At 36.7% G+C, this 12,417-nt stretch overlaps 1 protein-coding gene across 1 annotated transcript; it reads right to left on the bottom strand.

Annotated features, from left to right (window-relative positions):
• Window positions 1-531: 531 nt before the first annotated feature.
• On the bottom strand, window positions 532-4,803 carry LOC125178664. The gene is made up of 4 exons (XM_047882969.1): window positions 4,749-4,803; window positions 3,730-3,820; window positions 3,128-3,210; window positions 532-1,990 (listed from the first exon to the last, which is right to left on the bottom strand). Exons 2-4 carry the CDS (start codon window positions 3,797-3,799, stop codon window positions 1,499-1,501), a joined length of 645 nt encoding a protein of 214 aa, XP_047738925.1. The 5' UTR covers window positions 3,800-3,820; window positions 4,749-4,803; the 3' UTR covers window positions 532-1,498.
• Window positions 4,804-12,417: the final 7,614 nt, after the last annotated feature.

The following is a 12,417-nucleotide window of genomic DNA, read 5'->3' as shown; positions in this document are numbered from 1 at the left end:
GATATTGAAAAATTGATGACGTTTTCTTGAAATTTCGAATTTCTCTGGTGATGCACGCTAACTTTTAAAACAACGCTTCCAAACAGAATTCACCCATATTTTTCATCCAGAAGTAACATCAACAAATTCCGGTTTAGTTGAGAATGACTTCTACTGTTTGATTTCCCGCACAGCAACTGATGAAAAACTGAGGTAAACGTACATTTATAATTATAAATAATTGCACTGTGTTCTTATGATTCCATACTGACCAACGAACTGAAGGAATGAGGGATGGAAGAAAGAAAACAAAATACTTAAGAGTTTACTAAAGCGCGGAGTTTGTCGTCTTCGTAAACATAACCTAATAAATGATAACCCAAAGGCCTAGAGTAGACCGACTTCATTCATCTCCGCCGTGTAGGATTGTATTAGCTCGTCAAGTTTTGTTAATCAATTGAATTTTTATTATTCCCGGTCAACCCCTGATATAATGAAAATGAAAGCGTGATATTCGTTTAAAATTGTTTACTAAATTTATCTGCACGTAGATGAATAATTAATCGGATAATGAATTCCTTATGACATTAGAAAACTCATCAATTGTAAATGCATTCAGGAAGCTATTAAAAATTTCCTACCGATATTTTCTTTTATCTATGACCGACCAAACGTGCACCATTGAATGTAGATCGGATGCCACACATACATTTGGAAATGCTATGTTACTACAGCAACTCGTATCATGTTTATTGGACGTCACCTTAGTCATCATTACATCGCTGACCGCAAAACAAGAAAGGGAAAGTGGCAATTCTTATACGAGTTTCAAATTTATGACTCCAATTATAACCCAAATGAAAATTTGTTGCGAGGGCTCACGTTTGAAAATGCTAACCTGCTATTCTCAAGATCGATTTTGTCAGTAAGGGATTCAATTTTTCAATAGATATTATTATACTAATGGTGGCACAGTGTATTTAAATAGTTTTCGATACCTTTTTACTTTGAAGATTGTCACAATGTGCGTTTTACTCACAGTCAATACCCCATAATTAGACAGTTTTCCTTGACTAACATTTGATCAAATTGTAACGCTTTCACTCTGCACCTGCAGTCCCTGGACAGTCACCCGAGGACTGTCAGGCCTGCAGCTGCAGTCTCCACGGCGGTCGAGACTTGACTACCGACTCGGCCAGTCCAGAGACTCCAGACAAACCAAAGCGGGTATGGAGAAGGTGCCAAGCAAGCTTATTCTCGTCTATACGTTTTATTATAACGATCATTTGAAATCAAGGGTGTATTGGTGAAGGTTAACGCAATGGTTACTGAAGTGATATTCTGATACTTTATATGTTTTCTGATATAATGATCACGGTTATAAATATTCACATGCATGTCAGTATATTGAAAAATGTTATTTACGAACAAATAATATTTACGCTAGTCTAAAGATGGATTAGCGTGCAATGACCACTAACGCCTTTTTTTAATGTTTTTCCCAACGGATCATTCATCATTAGCTAAGATTTCGCCTGATCTTGGCGCAGCTGAAAATATTTTGAAACTCGTCCAAACCAGCAACAATTTCATGAAAAGTGATGAAGGCTTTTACATCTTGCGCATAGGGCGTATCTACAGGGACGTAGTCCCAGAAATTCGACGCTGATTGTGACGAAAAATTCAGATCACGTGAGCATTTTCTTATCAATTTATGACCCTTAATTGAATTCGCTAAACTTATCAACATTTTCTCAATTTGTTCAAGGTTTTTCAGGTGTTGAGCATCGTCGTCGGCGGGCTTAGCGTGAAGATGTGCGTCGAGCTGAAGGTTCGTGAGGGCGGTTTCGTATCCGAGGGCCAATTCAAAGGCTTGTACGAGGGAAGACTTACTGATGCGTCTTGAGGGATACCACGTGAAGCGCTGTAGGTAACGTAAGCGATCGCGCAGTGGATAGTTGCCGTACTCGTTCCAGGAGTCCGTCCATTTCAAGTTCAGTTTTTGTAATGTCTGCGAGTACAGAACATAAGTTAAACTGTTCATAATATATGTTTATAGCTTAACTGAAACCCTTCCCTAAATATGTGCACATATGGCAATGAATACGGGACATAAGCTGAACTGTTTCTTTGTATCTTAAATAAAGGATATTTTTATTGCCAATTATCAAAATTGGAAAATGCTGCAACGAATCCTGAGGTGACACAATCTTTTGGCATACTGAATAGAAAGAATATATTTCAAAACAGAATTAGATAAATCAAATTATATTACTGATCAAATCATATTACTGCAAAATTTTTTTAACGTAAACGGCATAAGAATTGTGATAGAATTAATTATATTCGTTTGATCAGGCAAAATGTTGAAATTAAAGACGTGCATTCAAATGCAGTGAATGACATTCAACATTTTGGAAATAAATCTTTATTTTCCGTATATTCAACAATTTTTATATAAACTCAACACTGACAGTATAAGGGAACGACAGTAGCTCTTATTTGAAGAAACATCAGATTTCTTAGTCTTCACACATAAAATTATGGGATCAAAAACCGGCATTGAGAGATTTCGCATTAAAACGGGGTTTGTTTCAGCGCCTGAGGACGTAAGGATTTCTAGCAACTATTGGTACGGAAACGAGCTTAAGTAGAAGGATATGCTCACTCAGTCCTTAGCGTACGCCTCTAAAAGAAGGATATGCTCACCCAGTTCTTAGCGTACGCCTCTAAAAGAAGGATATGCTCACCCAGTTCTTAGCGTACGCCTCTAAAAGGATATGCTCACCCAGTTCATAGCGTACGCCACTAAAAGGATATGCTCACCCAATTCTTAGCGTACGCATCTAAAAGAGGGATATGCTCACCCAGTTCTTAGCGTACGCCTCTAAAAGGATATACTCACCCAGTTCTTAGCGTACGCCTCTAAAAGAAGGATATACTCACCCAGTTCTTAGAGTACGCCTCTAAAAGGATATGCTCACCCAGTTCATAGCATACGCCACTAAAAGATGGATATACTCACCCAGTTCTTAGCGTACGCCTCTATAAGAAGGATATGCTCACCCAGTTCTTAGCGTACGCCTCTAAAAGAAGGATATACTCACCCAGTTCTTAGCGTACGCCTCTAAAAGAAGGATATGCTCACCCAGTTCTTAGCGTACGCCTCTATAAGCTCCTGGGCGCGCTGAGCGCTGCGACACACCTTGCTTGTCGATGGGTCAATGCTGCCTGCAGAGTGTGTAATGTTTTTAAATGCGTACGGCATGATCAATGTGCCATAATGCGTATGGCATGATCAATGTGCCATAATGCGTATGGCATGATCAATGTGCCATAATGCGTATGGCATGATCAATGTGCCATAATGCGTATGGCATGATCAATGTGCCATAATGCGTATGGCATGATCAATGTGCCATAATGCTGACGAGTGGTTGATTGATATAAGAATGCACGGAGATTATGATGTTTGTTCCCTGATATTTTACTACATGCATAGCTATCTTCGGTTAAGCAGCTTTCGATGCAAGAACATTTTCCTGAATAATACTTCAATGATGTTGTTTTGTTAACAATATTTTAATGTTCACTAATTTAAGAAATGTACTGAAATTTCTCTTATTGACGCTTTTGAGAACTGTTTGCTGATACTTTCCAGCTATTTACAGAAATGTATTGATGTAGAAGTATGGGATTGTAATTAATATGAATAATATTGGCAAAATTGCGAAGAGCCTGACAACTTACTGGCTGCGGCGACTGCCATCCAGGCGAATGTAACCAGGATAGAAACGGTGAAACATTTCTTCTTTGCCATCCTGGTCGATGTATAAGTTTTCTGAAAAATATGCATAAATATATTAATACAAGTTGCGTTTGGGACCAAAGAGTAAATTTTATCAACTATTGTCCAGAAAACGATAATCGTTAATAAGAACCAATCTCTGGAATTCAAGAAAACAAAGCATTTAATTATAACTCTCCAATTATAACAATTTAGGTGATCAATAATAATTTGGGTAATTAGCAAAATTTGGATTATGAATAACAATTTGGGTAATGAGTAAGAATTTGGGAATGAGTAACAATTTGGGTAATGAATAACAATTTGGGTGATGAGTAACAATTTGAGTAACGAGTAACAATTTTGGTACAAACTAATTCTCTACAAAATATTAATTTTTAAAAGTTCTTCACCGTGCAAAATAATAAAATTATATTTTGAAGTAACTATAAGATCATTTGAAGCGTGCCAACAACATGGACGCAAACTTCACGAAAAAATTACTTGTCATATTTCTGCGGTCGCGTCGTGTATCAATGATACTTGAACTTGTCATATGTCTGCGGTCGCGTCGTGCATCAATGATACTTGAACTTGTCATATGTCTGCGGTTTTCGTGTATCAATGATACTTGAACTGTCATATGCCTGCGGTCGCGTCGCGTATCAATGATACTTGAACTTGTCATATGTCTGCGGTCGTGTCGTGTATCAATGATACTTGAACTTGTCATATGTCTGCGGTCGTGTCGTGTATCAATGATACTTGAACTGTCATATGTCTGCGGTCACGTCGTGTATCAATGATACTTGAACTGTCATATGTCTGCGGTCGCGTCGTGTATCAATGATACTTGAACTTATAATAATGAAATAATAATTAATATATATTAATAATATTCTTAATTAATAATATTAATTAATATGAACTTTAATTTAAATAACTAGCAACAAATACCCTTTTGAATTTTTTAAGAACTTACACTAATTTAGACTGTACTCGTATTGCTTATGAAGATTTTCAACACGACATTCCTATACGGAATTCAACCGCAACTGACCGTGTTAAGATCGCCGAACGTTGATATAAGTCTTGATATGTGCTACGTACTTTTAAGCTGAATAACACCGAAGATTACTGATAAGAGTTGAAAACGTGCCTCTAAATCCTTGTAGATAGATTATGTCTATATTTAGCCATTGATATGACAATTTCCTGCCTGTGAGGAGCGTAAGATTTCTCAGCGCGTGGATTACGACTATCAGTGACGATAAATTATTTGGCATTTGAAAAAACACACACGCTTATCGGTGAAATTTGATTTTCACGGAAACTAGACACAATGTATTTCCCACTGTAATCGAACATATTAATCCTCCTGACAAGCTATCGACTACCTCCGTCTTATCAACTAGAGATAATATTTACGCACGTTACACTGAAAAGTAATAACTGATGACGTACATTTGTACTTCCTTAGTTCCTGAATCTTTATTGGCCTTAATTGTACTCGAAGTGAACTCACTTTTTTACAAATTAATTCAATAACCTGGCGGGCTAGTGCTATTTTGCCGTGTCTGTTGTTATTTCCTAAATTGCAATTTATTAAACAGTTTATTAAATAGTAGGAAATAAACTTAATTATTATCATTATTAACTTATAGATTATTATTATTATTTAACTATAGCTTATTATTATTATAACTTTACCTTATACTAAAGCTTTGCAATAAATTTACCGTTAATTCTTAGATTATATACGCAGAGCTGGGCAGCGCTACTTTGAAATGTAGCGGCCTCTACCGCTATCGCTACAATTGCTTGAATGTAGCGCCGCTACAGCTACCGCTACTGAAAATGTAGTGGCCGCTAATAGCGGCCGCTACATGTAGCGCCCTACAGCTCACCTCTGGTAACAACTAACATGTTGACACTAGTAACAGGCAGAGGTTGACACCATTACACCGAAATCTTTCGTACAGTTTTATTCTGTAATTTATATTATGTATGTATCATGCTGGTTTTTAAATAATATTTAATACTATCAAGTAAAATCGAAAGGCTTTATCTGTAAATGTAGCGGTTGCGCTGTAGCTGCAAAACCTCGTATCGCTACTTAAATATGTAGCGGGCGCTACCGCTAAATTGCTTAAATGTAGCGCGCTACTGCCCACCTCTGTATATACGATACACACTGGCACTGCAATTGCCATGTATATAAATATTATTATCCAGCCTATCTATTAACTTCCGTAACCAATTTTGTATGCCTGATATCCGGCTTAAACTCGAGATGCAATTGCGAAATAGCTTAATTCGGACCGCGTTTAAACATTAATTTGACAGTTAACGAAAGTAATTTCATGTTATTAAAATGTAATGAACACAATAGGCGAAACATAATTTCTCGCTTTTCTATCCCTTAACTTATTGGAAAAAATGTCTTGGTGTGTGTAAATGTCTTAGTTTGTGTAAATGTTTCAGTTTGAGTGAATGTCTTAGATTGTTCAATTGTCTTAGTTTGTGCAAATGTTTTAGTACGTGTAACTGTCTTAGTTTGTGTATATGTCTTATTTTGTGTAAGTGTCTTAGTGTAAATGTCTTAGTTTGTGTTAGTGTCTTAATTTGTGTAAATGTCTTAGTTCGTGTGTAAATGTCTTAGTTCGTGTGTAAATGTCTTAGTTCGTGTAAATGTCTTAGTTTGTGTAAATTTCTTAGTTTGTGTAAATGTCTTAGTTTGTGTAAATTTCTTAGTTTGTGTAAATGTCTTAGTTTGTGTTAACGTCTTAGTTTGTGTAAATGTCTAGGTTTGTGTAAATGTCTTGGTTTGTGTAAATGTCTTGGTTTGTGTAAATGTCTTAGTTTGTGTAAATGGATTTATTTTGTGTAAATGTTTTGTTTTGTGTAAATGTCTTAGTTTGTGTAAATGTCTTAGTTTTTGTAAATGTCTTAGTTTGTGTAAATGCCTATGTTTGTGCAATGTCTTAGTTTGTATATACATATGTCATAATTTATGTAAATGTCTTATTATGTGTAAATATTTCGGTTTGTGTAAATGTTTCGGTTTGTGTAAATGTCTTGGTTTGTGTAAATATCTTATCATGTGTAAATTTCTTAGTTTGTATGTAGTAATTGCATTGGCTTATGTAAACAAGTGTTCCATTGCAATAGTACAAGGGCGAATTCAAAATAGATTTGGAACGGCTTCGTTTCATGTCTGGCATAGTGTATGCTTCAAAGTCGTTTTCACTCACAATCAATGAAAACGATTCATTGCAGCAATGACTGCATATTCCATGAAAAATTATCGTTTTACGCAACTCTGATTGAATAAGTGTTTATGTACATTTCTTTGATTTATTATTAGGTACGGCTGCAGATTCTCCTTTTAATAGCCAGCTTTTGTTTGAAAACCGTAATTTCTGCGTATGTGATAAGTGGAGACAAATTTAAAAACATTCGTGATATTTTAACTATGAAATTCTTTCCCGTCACACTGTCAGACCTTGGTTCTCAGACACATGATAGGCAAAAATAACTCACAGTCTTCGTCCTCCACAAGTGACAGATATAATTGAAAGAAGGTATTCTAAAAGACTTGAATGTCTATACCATAACTATTCTGTTATGGTAAGGGTGCAATTTGGGTGTTGCATCGACTGATTTTTCGTCGAGATTTCAATAAACATGCCCATGATCTTTGTGAGACAGGATATTTAACCATAATTTACCTATCATTAGCGTGAACTAAAATATATTTTTTTTCCAAATTTCACCGACATTATTTTAAAATGTTTTCTTTTAAAGAAAATTATTTTTAATAGCTACTTAATTAGGAAACTCGAAAATTCGTATGCATCGTACCGATCAGCAAGTGTGCCCTCGTAGATTAAAATTGAGATTTTCTCTCTGCTGACTGGGTCATGACGGCGAACCTGATCTTCATCTGCATGAAGACCATCGAAAGTAATCTATTATTTAGTTTAGAGAGTATTTTTTATGTTCAATGAAATAAGTTGCTCAATAAGTTCACAGTTTTGTTTAACAGAGCGCTCGCTTCTAATGAGCGTCGACAGCTATGATTTACTTCGGCTATCAGCTTCCATTTACACTTCATAAATTTTTAGAAAATGCATGAAAGTACTTAAATTGGTCTGCTTCTGAATGTAATTATGAAATGAATCATGGCACCCCATTATTATTTGTTCGAGCATGCAAGAAATGTATTTTTTCTTTAGGCCAATTTTCTGTTAATTCACATCCATATTCTCGAGGCGGTTACTTTTTCAGAGTTTTATCATATGCGACATGAATGTTTGCATGCACCTAACATTTGCATGAACATTCCCCTTCCGATTTGCGTATATTTGAATTCTCTCGTTAATGTCTCAACATTATTTTTGTTCTTGCATGAACAGCAATCCATATAATAAAAAGACATTTCTTGACAAAATCGTTTAATTTGGGAAACACTCGAATTAAAACCTCATATAAACTCATCAAAACGAAAGAGTCCTTTAGTTTTCGTGACTCGACGTAGAAATTGTAACTAACAGTTCAAATTTTTATAATTGGAAAATTTCTTTCGCATGTACGCAACGGATAGACATCAGGAAAATCTGCATAAAATTGTACAGACTTGTGAATTTTCCCGATCAAAATCACCCAATTTATCATATCACGTTTTGGAAGTTTTACCTTCCAGTGTCAGTATCAACCATGCTTCGTTGATCCATTTAGTTAGCGTACAAAAATGTTTCCAGCCAAATATTTTTCAAAATTCTCGCTAAACGCTTTCTAAAAACAACCAAAAATTTCACCCTGAGTTCGTTGCATCAAATTAATGATAAAAAATGTGTCGCAGAAGATCTTCGTTGGTGGCAGCAAGAACTTCGATGCATGCATCCAAAATCGATTGTTATTGAAGCGCATAAGAGGTGCATGTCTGGCCACGTTTTTGCACGAGACTCGCGCGCATCGCGACTCTTTTCACGCGGTCGCAGCTACTTGACGTACAGTTAGCAGTGGCGCTGGACTTAGCCCTTGTTTTTATGCATTGAGCTCAGCGAATTAATTTACTGTATCGCGTTAGCGCTTGACTCGCGCGCAATCGCACGCGCACGTGGTTTGATCAGGATCGAACATGTACACGTGGTTTGATCTCTCACGTGGGCGCGTCTCGAAATCGATGCAGTAGCTTGTTAATGCCCATTGTTACTGCGCTTGGCTGAATGTCTGCAACATCGCTATGGGTTGATTCAAAGAGCACTCAATAATAAATGTGGCCAAGTGGTCAAATCTAAATTATTTATGATTATGAACACACGGATTATGATTATTTTAAAGATTCTAGAAGCAAATAGTTGATATTATAATTTATTTAAAATGATTATTTAGAGATTAGATTATTTTTAGCACAAACAATTCATCGGCTGGATTTGAATCTAACGCATATCTCCCTGAATGAGGCTATAATAGTGCGAAGTTTAATAATTCCAAACAACACATCATTGAACTAACACACAAAAGTCTCGGGTTCCTAATTCTGCTTAGTCTCTTTGAAATAGGTTACCAGTGCGAAGGTTGCCTCTTTTAAAACAACAAATCATTAAACTGAACGGGTAGTAGCCTCCCGTCGTGACTTACCCCCTATGGCGATCTCTTGTTAAGTTCTAAATCCTCACAATCTTGATCCTCGCTCGGTCATGTCTTCTGAAAATCATGTCTCGCTCGACCCACATCCCTTAAGGGGAGCGTCTAGGGTAAAATTTTGGATTTCGGCTTTTCCGGTTTTTAGTCTCATCTTAAAGCTGACATTCTGACCTATCTAACGGTACCAAAACCATCTCTGTACGTTGATTTATGCGTTCACGACAGATCATGAAAGGGAGGGGGGTGGGGTAGTTCTTTAACAAATAGACTGGGAGGAAATTCGCTGCGAGCACTTTAAATAGAGTGTCTGCTTGAAGTGCACCTTAGTTACCCGCCTGGCGTCGTATGAGGAGGTGTGCATGCAGTCGCTCCCACCATCCTTTACTGGAATCAAGCTCCAGTAACGTTTAGTTTTGTATCCTTGCTACATTGAGTGCCTATTCCGATGCGCGCGGGACTTTGACGGGCTCTACTGAAAAGTTAACTTATTGTCACTGCAAACCTATCTCCTCCTAGAGTTTTTAAGCTACAACAATGAGACATACACCATTCGATTAGAAAATGAAAGATCTACAAACGTCACTTTGTCGTTTTTCCAATTTCGTTATAGTTCGGATTTTATTTTGCAAAAAGTGGGGGAGGGCGGGGGTAAAAGCGAAAAATTTCGAAAAATATCGGAAAAAATGCTCCCACACCCACAAAAATGAGAAAACCAAAAAACCGCTAAGTGACGTTTGTAGATATTGTCTTCACGCATCGAATGATATGTGTCTCGATGTTGTAGCTTGAAAATCCTAGGAGGAGATAGATTTCTACAGTACCCCCTTTTTTGACCGTTTTCTAAGAATTTCACGTTTTCTCTTATTTTTTTCAAAAAATTCACACGAACAAAAATGTCTTAGAATTCTGTTTTACATATGTGTACCAAGTTTCAGAGTGATCCGTCTGTGAATAGCCGAGATAAATTTTACCCTAGACGCTCCCCTTAACTCTTGTTGAGGGTTTCTTATATAGTAGCGCTCAGATATTGTGTCTCTGTGAGCGTAGGTTTACTTTCGGGGAACTTGACAAGTTGTGAAAGTTTTTGTATTTTGTAGTCGTTCAATAGTCATCCAGGGCGGAAAAAACTAACGCCCATGAAATAAAGTGAAAGCATAAATGTGAACTGTTAGATAGCATGCATGAAGTAGGCATAAATCAAAGTGACGGCTAAAACGCGTAATTTTTAATGCTCGGAAATACCTGTCAGATATTTGAAAAGATTTCAGCAGAAATTTAATTGCAGACAAAACGATTAAGTGCGACACAGACTCTGTTTGCATAATTAAATGTTAATTGAACTCTGAACTCTGTCTTGCGGATACGCTCGTGTTCTTTCTCGAATCGAATTGGAGATGCGATGAATGTGACACCAGGCTTCCTCAATGGTTCATAAATAAAGTTTTTAGCTTTGAGCTTGTGCCGTGGCTCAGGCCTGGGCGTGTTGTTCAATTGTGAAAACGGGCATAATCCCTCCTGGCAACGGATGTGTAATTACTCTTGCATATAAGCCTGCCGATATCCTTAACTAAAAATCCACGACCCTTAGTATTTTTATTGAAGTAAATGTTTATTTCGTTTAGATAAAACTTTGTTTATTTATTACATGGTCAAAGGACCTGCATATAAAAAATGAAAATAATTTAAAATGGTTCAAACGCACCAAATCTAAGAAATGGGAATGATTGGATGAATTGTATTTGCACTAGTAAATATATTCGCGTTACATTCTCCTAATTAAAGCTGTCCAAATCAATTAAAGTTATAAAGAGTAAAGAGACATAAAATTATAAATTATTCCACCGTAGAATGAAATAAAAATAATGATATTCCTCAAGTTAAGTGGCGTTTTAAATCCTAGTTCGCGAAAAAGTTGCAGCCCGTTAAAGCTTTTTTAAAGAAATTCGTTTAAACACTGAAAAGGTGCGCTGTAAATGTGACACAGATGCAGAACCGCGCATGACATTCACAGTTTCAAAATTATTAACTTGATTGGATGATATTGTACGGGTTGACGGGATTTAGAATAACGGGGCTATTGCCAGGAATATTTAAATCCCGAGCACGCCGGGTTAACTTACATGCATTGTACAATGATATATAGGTAAAACTCGTAGCGATTGATGGCAGAATAGATGAATTCTTAGTTTCTACTGGTCGATCTCAATGAAACTTGATTTATGGTTTATAGACTGGAACTATGGCGAGGCTGCTTTATCGCGAAAAAATGGCATATTGAAGTTTGTAAATCTCTGCTCGGGTTCAAGCCACAAAAATTTAATACCCGATTCATGGGAATTATTTTTCAAACGCAGATTCTACGAGCTAAATAATCACAGTACAAAAGAGTATTTATTCATTGATACAGTAGCCTCCTCCCTTGCTGTTGGGGCTGCAGAGTTACAACTGCTCTTTTTAACAACTCTCAAGCCAGGGTTTAATTAATATAAAGATCTTATTCTTACCTCCAGACAAGAATCCAGCACCACTCCACTGTTTGAAGATCTCGAGTATCTTCTGTTATAAAGGTTGGTTCAATAGCGAGTGTACTGTCTTAGGAGACGGCAATGCGCTTATATTATACTATCCCATTTGTTAGAATAGTAATTGGTCTTGAATGCTGCACGATTCAAATGGATTTATTGACAAGATATTTTAGCAGGTTGAACTTGACGCATGATTAAATTTCAGAACACATCCATGTATGAGCCTGAGGGCAAGATTAAAAATTAGAATTTTTTGCTCGTCAATTGATGTGCATCCATCTCCTGCTAAAACTTAGAGGCTCTGAAATGAGACGTGAAATAAGCACCCGGAAATCCTGGGAAGTTTTTATCCACTTCCATTTACGAGGGAAACATTAGAAGCTGTCGAGCGGAGCCGAACTATACATCGAGCGTTTGCGCTCGTGCGGTGAACCATCGCTTCTTATTTTGAAATTTCCTAATTAGAATTGTAAA

This window comes from Hyalella azteca, unplaced genomic scaffold (assembly GCF_000764305.2).
Source record: "Hyalella azteca isolate HAZT.00-mixed unplaced genomic scaffold, Hazt_2.0.2 contig11709, whole genome shotgun sequence".
NCBI classification, from domain to species: Eukaryota; Metazoa; Arthropoda; class Malacostraca; order Amphipoda; family Hyalellidae; genus Hyalella; species Hyalella azteca.
This window is presented reverse-complemented; position numbering and strand designations above follow the sequence as displayed.

Coding starts and splice junctions, on each gene's coding strand:
- LOC125178664 (XM_047882969.1), bottom strand. CDS start 3,799: ATGGCAAAGAAGAAATGTTTCACCGTTTCTATCCTGGTTACATTCGCC. Junction 3,211..3,729: donor GATGGCAGTCGCCGCAGCCA/GTAAGTTGTCAG, acceptor CACACTCTGCAG/GCAGCATTGACCCATCGACA. Junction 1,991..3,127: donor AGGCGTACGCTAAGAACTGG/GTGAGCATATCC, acceptor CTGTACTCGCAG/ACATTACAAAAACTGAACTT.